At 45.5% G+C, this 9076-nt stretch overlaps 1 protein-coding gene across 1 annotated transcript in view; it reads left to right on the top strand.

Annotated features, from left to right (window-relative positions):
* The window catches only part of TGOLN2 (trans-golgi network protein 2), a 9260-nt gene extending 668 nt beyond the window's left edge, over positions 1 to 8592 (top strand). Inside the window, 3 exon segments of the mRNA XM_032243508.1 lie at positions 1 to 657; positions 2131 to 2214; positions 4264 to 8592. The exon segment at positions 1 to 657 is cut by the window's left edge and continues 16 nt beyond it. Of these exon segments, the coding sequence (XP_032099399.1) occupies positions 1 to 657; positions 2131 to 2214; positions 4264 to 4269 (747 nt within the window). The 3' untranslated portion in view covers positions 4270 to 8592.
* Positions 8593 to 9076: the final 484 nt, after the last annotated feature.

Genomic DNA, 9076 nt, shown 5'->3' on the forward strand with positions numbered 1-9076 from the left:
GAACACGGCACCAGCCAGCCGGGTGCGGACGGGCAGACCCCTGAACATGGCACCAGCCAGCCGGGTGCGGGCGGCCAGACCCCAGAACATGGCACCAGCCAGTCCGATGCAGACGCGCAGATCCCAAAACACGGCCCCAGCAAGTCGCATGCGGACTCACAGGCCCCAAAAGACGGCTCTAGCAAGTCCGGTGCGGAGGACCAGACCCCAAAAGACGGCTCTAGAAAGGTGGTTCCAGAGCAGCCTTCCAGGAAAGACCACGCCAAGCCCATCTCCAACCCCTCTGCCAAGGAGCTCCCCAAGGCTAACACAAACCAGCTAGCTGACAAAGGGAAGCTTTCTCCGAATGCTTTCAAAACCGAATCTGGGGAGGACACTGACCTCATTTCTTCAGAGCCTACTGAGGATGTGGAGCCCAAAGAGGCTGAAGATGATGATACAGGACCTGAGGAGGTCTCACCGCCCAAAGAAGAAAAAGAAAAGGTGTCCGGTTCTGCCTCCAGTGAGAACCGTGATGGGACACTTTTGGAGAAGGATGACCGTTATAAGGACAGCTCTGAAAGTGCCAGCGCGGAGAGCAGCCACTTCTTTGCATATCTGGTGACTGCAGCCATTCTTGTGGCTGTCCTCTATATCGCTTATCACAACAAGCGGAAGGTAAGTCGAGGGTGGCCTTCAGGAGGGGAGTGGGATTTCCTGCACTCTGGAAACTTGGGTGTGGGTGGGTATCCCGTCACTTATCTGCCGTGAGCATTGGGGATTTTAAGACGAGCTTCAGTTTTCCTCAGGCCCCACTAGGCCTCTGTACTCTTGTTTGGTGACTCATGTTTTCAACCTGTCACCTGTCCTCTTGAGTGTTCTCTGCTAGTGCATTAGGAGCCAAGTTAGGACATTATTAGGATGTGGCATCTCCTCCCGTAACTTTGAATTTAGGCCCTTCACAGCCTGAGGGGACCTGAGTACTGGACAGTTAGAACATGTACCTTCCATCCTGTTTCCATTCTTGAGGCTGTGTGTCATTGCTGGCTTCCTTTCCCCACATTCTGTGTTCCATCAGCAGTGGCACAAAGAATGGTTTCTATTACTCGGTCTTTGATACCAGCAGCAAAGAGCCCAGGGACTTTTCCACAATCAATAATTAGAAGAAAGGCCAGAAATTGCACAGACATGTACACCTTTTACTTTTTCAGCAGGGTTTGGTCTGTTTCTTAGCAACCATTCTAATGACAAAATGATTGGATTTCTTATTGAGCCCCCAAAATTTAGAAGATAGTAACCTGCTTAAAGTTGGAGAGTCCAGTTAATGCTGGCCATAAGGCCTGTGGCTATAAAGAATAGAGGGGAAGACCTTTAGTAAAAATGGACATTCCTGGCCAGGTGCAGTGGCTCATGCTTGTAATCCCAGCACTTTGGGAAGCCGAGGTGGGAGAATTGCTTGAGTCCAGGAGTTTGAGACCAGCCTGGCCAACATGGCAAGAACTCATCTCTACACACAGTAAAAATTTAGCCAGATGTAGTGGTGCACATGTGTGGTCCCAGCTGGGAGTATGGCTTGACTGTGGGAGGTCAAGTCTTAAGTGGGCTGTGATGATGCCATTGCACTCCAGCCTGAGTGAGACCTTGTATCCAGAAAAAAAAAAAAAATGCGTTTCTTATTCTACCTCCAAGTGTTCATTATGCAGGGTAACCTTGGATGTGAAATGAGAGTGATAAAGAGTATAGCTGTTGATGTAGCGGCGTGGGGTGAAAGAGTACGTTTGTAGATAGGAAATTCTGATTATGATTTTTTTTTTTAAAAGGAATGTCCTATCCTAGATCTCTCTGGGAAGGAGTTGATAGATCTTAGTCATGACTAAGTACCTTTGAGTAAATCAAACAGACTCCCTCCACATGCTAGAGCTCAGACAGCTTTCTATTTGTTATTTCCTGTTAAGCAATACAAAGGATTCTGATGTAATTAGGTTCTTTCTTAAAATTGCTACAGTTTAAATAGACCTCTGTGAGTGTACTGGTCTTTCTACAGTCAAGGTCATTAACAAATACGCTACCAGGTGACTGCCTCTGATTTCAGAGGCTGAACTAGGTCATTACAGAACCACCTGTTAATCATTTTCTTTTTCCTGTCCTCAGATCATTGCTTTTGTCCTGGAAGGAAAAAGATCTAAAGTCACCCGGCGGCCAAAGGCCAGTGACTACCAACGTTTGGACCAGAAGGTAAGGAAGGAGGACCAGGTCCATGGGAGGGATAGGCAACCTCAGATGGACCCAGTAGTGGGCTTGCATTTGCCATGGCAGAAATGGCCAATTCTGGGGGTGCTGTTGCATTCGCCCTTTTTAGACCACAAGCTAGAAATATCTATATACACATATCTATGACATTAGAGCTAGAAGAGACCTTCAAATACTCTACAGCAGCTCCCTCCCTTGACTGATGAAGAAATAAACCCACCTAGAAACACTCTTTTTTTTTTTTTTTTTTTTTTTGACTGCAAGTTAGTGGCAAAATCAGGACCTGATAGCAACTCCCTAGTCTCCCAGTCCTGAGCTTTCTGCATTCTACCAGAGCTCCATAAACTTTTAACAGGCATTTGAATCACCTTGGGAATTTTGATCTCGGCTCACTGCAACCTCCATCTTCCAGGTTCAAGCAATTCTCCTGCCTCAGCCTCCCGAGTAGCTGGGATTACAGGCGCCGCCACCATGCCCAGCTAATGTGGTATTTTTAGTAAAGACGGGGTTTCTCCATCTTGGTCAGGCTGGTCTCGAACTCCCAGCCTCAGGTGATCCGCCTGCCTCAGGCTCCCAAAGTCCTTGGATTACAGGTGTGAGCCACCACGCCCAGCTTATTTCTACATTCTTAAGTTTCCCAGGTGAAGCCAAATGCCATTGGATCCACACTTTATGTGGTAAAGTGCTAGATTACGGTCCCTGGAAACAGACAAGCCCAGAAGCACATAGGCTTCCAACTCCCACATCGGCCTGGCTTAAGCACTATGGGCTGGAGTTCCTGAGTACCACCAATCCATTACTCTGCCAGGGAGATAAGCCCTCCTTCCACCCCATGGCAACAGAGCTGAACAAGGCAGACAACCTGTCTAAGCAGGAAGACTACTCTCACTGCATTGCTACTAGCATGCACCGTTCCTTCTGCCTTCAACATAACAACAGGGAGGACATTGGCAAAGAACGATTGGTGGCCCAACTATGAATTGTTCCCAAACTACCTACAGGGAACACAGTTCGTACAATTCATTATTAGTTACAGAACGAGCCACTGAGCTCAGAACATCTTTGCTAACTAGTCCAGTAGGCCAGCTTCACAATTTAGCTCTGGTCTACTAGCTTTTCAGATAATTGACTTTAAGGATTTCCCCCTTTTATGATTTTTTAAAAAATAAACATGTGGCTGGGCACAGTGGTTCATGCCTGTAATCTGAAAACTTTGGGAGTCTGAGGCAGGTAGATCACCTGAGGTCAGGAATTGGAGGCCAGCCTGGCCAACGTGGTGAAACCCCATCTCCACTACAAATAGAAAAATTAGCTGGATGTGGTAACGCACACTTGTAATCCCAGCTACTACACAGGAGACCAAGGTAGGAGAATCGCTTGAACTTGGGAGGCTAAGGTTTCAGGGAGCCACGATCACACCACTGCACTCCAGTCTGGGTGACAGAGCATGACTCTGTCTCAAAAAACAAAACAAAACAAAAAAACACGTGTAAGTAATTCACAACACTATAGAGGAGTATAAAGCTGCAGAAGCTAGGATTTCTGTTTCTCCATCAAGTGTATATCTTTCTAGTGTATGTTTGATCTCAAACTTACTTTAAAAATCATTTTGGCCGGGCGCGGTGGCTCAAGCCTGTAATCCCAGCACTTTGGGAGGCCGAGGTGGGTGGATCACAAGGTCAAGAGATCAAGACCATCCTGGTCAACATGGTGAAACCCCGTCTCTACTAAAACTACAAAAAATTAGCTGGGCATGGTGGCGTGTGCCTGTAGTCCCAGCTACTCAGGAGGCTGAGGCAGGAGAATTGCCTGAACCCAGGAGGCGGAGGTTGTGGTGAGCCGAGATCGCGCCATTGCACTCCGGCCTGGGTAACAAGAGCGAAACTCCGTCCCAAAAAAAAAAAAAAAAAAAAAAAAATCATTTTGTGCGCTATTATTTTAATTAATTGCTGTTTCTGTGGTGGTGGGTCAGTATATCTTAATCCTGAATGTTTTCCCTGCAGCTCCTAAAAGATCTTTTTTTTCCCCCCAAAGTCTTAACAGTATGATATATTCCTCTGGAAAAAGATGAACGTCACCGATGGATTGTGCTGCTCTTGTTTCAGCTTTGATTTTTTGTCCTTGAGAACTTTGTCCTCCCTGCTGATTTGTTTCTAAATCAAAAGAAATGAAGAAAAAAGTACTGTGACCTAAGAGACACCCTCCTCTGGGGTTCGGTGGAAAGTCTGGGCTGACAGAGGTAAGGGGTTGCTTTGCGGTTTGCACCTGCACTTTGGTGACATTGTTCTCCTGTGTTCCCTTTATTTGTGCTGGTGGCTTCCATCCGTTCCTCCTCTGAGTGTGAGTGGAGGGGCATGTGGAAACACAGCTATGACCAAAGGGAGATCCCAGCCTAGGCAGGTTGAGCTTTTGGCCGCCCTCCCTGGGGCCTGGGCTCTGTAGGAAAGCTGGCCCTCGACTGTGGCGTTATACTTTCCACTGTGTCTGCAGACCTAGGGGAAAACTGCAGGTAGATGTGATTTTCTACTAAGGCCTCTTACTTTAGGGGGATATGCCTACAAAAGACACAGAAGATGGGGAAATGCCAATAGGCAAAGGGCTACTTTGAACACCTAATTTTCTTCAAAGACTTCAGCAGTGAATGGAAACAGCAGGTTTAAAAAAGTGCTTTTTTTGTGTGTACAAGTCTAACCAGTCTAGCATGAGTTCTTCTTGGCTTTCTGATTATTTTATGTAGCTTGAGACAAATTGAGTCAACTTCTACTTGGTTGTACCGAGCATAAAACAGAACTTGGGCTTCCTGGCAGTGAGACCACTGTCCCATCACAGATTTTTAAAATAAATATGATTTGAAATAGTGTGATCTTTCACGCAATCATACTCAATAGGAACTTTTTGAAATAGGGCAAGTTCATGTTTCATGTGAGAAAACATGAAGGAGGGTTTTGGTTTTGGTCTGCAGTTTTTCCAAAGGGCTTTTATGAGATACATTTTCCACATTTCCCAAAACTCCATTTTGCCTTTGTTGCCTAAAACAGACAAAATAGACTTACTTTATTAATAGAAACTAACCACACTCTCTGCCCATTTTACCTCAGTGTATTTAATGGTCCTTTCCTCTAAGATGCCAAGAGTAATTGTTAAAAATTCTCCTTCCGTGCCATGTCAGGAGTTACTACAATTTAAGAAATTCCGTGGGTTCCCCTGGGATAAGTGAGTGTAGTGTCTTGGACCATGCTATTGTTTGAAGGTTAATCTCTTCTAGTCATGCTCTACCACACTGTAGAGAGCCTAAAGAGAGTTGTTTCAGAGCTGATCTCACGGAAATACAAATAACTTGGGAGGTGGGAGAAATAAGATTAATTCTGTGCTGTCAAGGCAGTCTGAAGAGAGGACCATGCTTCTTATATTATCTTCCACCTTGCATAAAACAGCCCATAGCTTTGAGTTGGCATTTTCATTCTAGACAGGTAGCCTACTTTATGGAGGTAAGGAATGAACACCTACCCTTCTTGGATCATTCTCTGTACTGATGTGTCAGTCTTTGCACCAACCTGAAGAGTCTTCTTTAAGGCTCCTCTAGCGTCCCCTAAGACGACCCTCTCCCTGCCTGCCTCCCTTTTCCCTGCCTTTCCCCTCCTCATGTTTTCTGGTTGTACCCATCTATACCAGCTCCTTTCCTTCCACCTTCATGGGCACCCAGATTTTTCTGTTCCCGTCTGTGCTATTTGTTATTCATCCTGCTGCTCAACTTCTCCAGTAAGTTGCTTCCCTGAAGTTGCCATTCATTTCTCTTCCTAACTTTTACCAACTCACTTTGGTCTCTGTCTCTCAACTATGCTTTGCTAAAGGTTACCAGTTATCAGATCACCAAATCCATGGCTTTTTCTCAAAACTTAATCCTGTCCTTGATAGAACTGGACACTATTGACCATCCAGATGGAAATTCCCTTCTTGATGTCTCTGACAAATGGTCCTTTGCCTTATCTTGTGCTGGTGGGGAAGAGGCCCTCAAAGCCAGGCCTCTGTATACCTTTGTCTGCTCAGCCATTCACCTTCATCCTCAGAGTGAGTGATTCCCAAGTCTTTGTCGTGGCTTAGTTCCTAAAGAACCCAGTCCTGCTGGTGTCGAATAGTTCAGCTTGGTTGTCACTGAATGGAATTTTTCTCTTCTACCCATCAGCCTGCCCCTCCCAACTGTCCACTATCTTCAGTCACCTGAATTCCTAACTGCAGACTTTTGCCCTTTTTCTCTCTCATCACCAAAGTCTTACCCATTTTTCTTTTAAAAAGATCCTTAGTTATCATCTTTCCATTTTCCTTGCTTCTCTTGTTGCACACCCCCAACTCATTCTGCTTCTCTCTTGAAATTTGTTTTTTCAGATCCACATTAATTGGGTTTCCTATCCAGCTTCTTAGAAAGAAGCTCAATCTTGGAAAGACTGATCTTTCCAATCTATTTGCCCTGGTCTGAAGCTTTGGTCTCCAATTCTCAAGGCTTAGAGAATCCAGTTACAGACCATTTGGGGTTCAGGATGCTGTAGACTGACAACACTCCTGCCTTTTTCTGCATCCCAACCTGGCCAAAGCCCCTCCTGTGGGGTGCCCATCTGTGCCTTTATTCTGGCTGTGCCCTCCACTTCCTGGCTTCCATGGTTCTTTGGTGAGGTTTCTCTCCCTTCTCTTCCTTCTCCTGCCGTCCCCAATCTGCCTGTTTCTTCAGGGCCCAGCTCATTTCCTGGTATATCTTCCTCACTACCCCACCCCACGTGGTCGACTCTTTCCCTCAGTTTCACTAGCTCTTCATCAGGCCACTCATTTTGGAACTTCAGCAAAACAGGGCAGTCAGGATCTGATGTCTTTCTGATCTCCCCAAGAAAACTAAGCTCTTGAGGGACAGCCCTTGGCAGTGCTTTCCTATCTGCTGAGCATGGTGACATTCCTTAGAACTTCCAGAGTTCAGTTCCTTCTGGCAGAGATGTTTTCTTTCTCCATGCCATATGGCTGTGACTCAAATGAGGGGTCCCACAGCTTTTCCCAGCCACCACTTGCTGTGACCTAATACATGTTGGGTTTTGCTCTTAAAGAGGAGAGCAGGAAGAAAGGTTGGTTTCAGAAACCAAGAGGGTTGGCAGTTGATGCATACATTTTGTCAGTCCACAGAGCTGGGCTTTTGAGCCTCTGAGAAGTATCATTTTTTGTGTGTTGAAAGAATACAACAGGATTTAAGTTTCTCTTTAGAAATTGCACTAAAGAAAATACTGCACATCAAGGGAAAACTTATTTTCTGCATGGTGGTCTTTTCAAGGATAGAATATTTGAAGTATGTTTCCTAGAAATTGTGTGGATGAGGGTGAGCTGGCTGAGGCATTGCTCAAGCTAGGGGTGTGTAGGGAGCATGTGGAGTCATAAGAGCTACCTCCTACAGTCAGCTAAGGGCCTCCCTTCCTAAGCCCAGCTTTTGGTTGAAGTTTGATTTCTGTTCGAGAAATCTGTGCTTCAGTCATAGATGTTAATAGAGGAACTTGTTTTCCTGCTGCAGATTCCTGAGTAGAATTGCTGAAAGAGTCCACTTCTGGGCTCAGGGCAAGTTGAAGGCCAGTCTCTATGTAGAAAGGCTAAGGCAACAGGGAAAGACCTGACAGCTAGTTACATAAGCTCTGATATAGTCCCCCCATGATGGCTTCCAGTGACACATGTGCTGATAGAATCCTAAACCTCTGGAATTTCCCTGCTGGCGATTTATGTGGTCCTTGACTGTACAGGGTAACCTGATGCCAGATGCTGTGGGCGTGACGAGAACTACAGCATTGCAGCGTGGAGGAGGCTGTGTGAGGCACCAGGCCCTGAGCTTCTGCAGGCCATTTCTGAAAACTCTTGTTAGTGAGGTTGCGTTTGTCATGACTTGCTTGAGCAAGAGTCCTGGGGAGAGATTTTGAGGTTGAATTTGATACAACAGTGATTTAACTCAGCTAGTTTCACAAGTCACATGTGAATTTAGTCTCCTCTGTGAAGGGTTTGGGTCTGAGATGTATAGTAGATCAAACTGCCAGTAAGCCAGCCCTTCACCTTCTGATAGACATTCCTGTAATTCACCAGACTGCATCTTTGATACATGATTGATGATTGAAATTGTTTCTCTTCTTGTTTTCTCAGTCAATAGATGGCTGCTGTTTCACAATGTTTTATATTTTCAGCTTTTTGTAACTTAACTGTAAACTTTATTTTTTTAAAGCTCATTGTGGTCTAATGATAAGTATTTCTCAGTACATAATGTTTTTCTGAGCTTCCGTAAATGTCATCCCAATGTAGTTTTGTTTTGTTGAACAGACGTCAAAATAAATTTCAAATGTTAAAGCCATGGATTTAATAAATTTATTAATATTGCATTTAAGACGAACTACAGTAAGACTTGGCATGTCAGTTTAACATAAGTGAAAGGTCGTTTTTATGCCTCTTGAGCCTTCAGTCACCTTCCATCCAACACACACGTACCAATAAATTGCTGATGCCATTTCTGGACTTTGCACACTTTCTCTGGCTTTGTATGTTCCGCCCCTCACCAACTCTCATACCACCTGACTCTTCCCAGCCTGGTGGCCTGTGTTGCAGTCAGTACCTGGGCCATTGCGGGGTACACTCTGTTGCCTCCCTGTGCTGTCCCCTGCTGTGCCATTGTCTGGAATGCCCTGCAGCCTGCCTAAACACAATGAAGTCATCTTACCAGTCAATGCCCTGACTCCTGACATCACCCTACCCTGTGTATTTGGAGGATTAGGCTTGTTGAGGCTCAGGTCCTAAGTTCTCTGAAGGTGTGTCGACGCTGGCACATCAAGAACCAGATGCC

The sequence above is a fragment of the Sapajus apella genome, unplaced genomic scaffold (genome assembly GCF_009761245.1).
Source record: "Sapajus apella isolate SASKATOON/1434 unplaced genomic scaffold, GSC_monkey_1.0 scaffold52, whole genome shotgun sequence".
NCBI classification, from domain to species: Eukaryota; Metazoa; Chordata; class Mammalia; order Primates; family Cebidae; genus Sapajus; species Sapajus apella.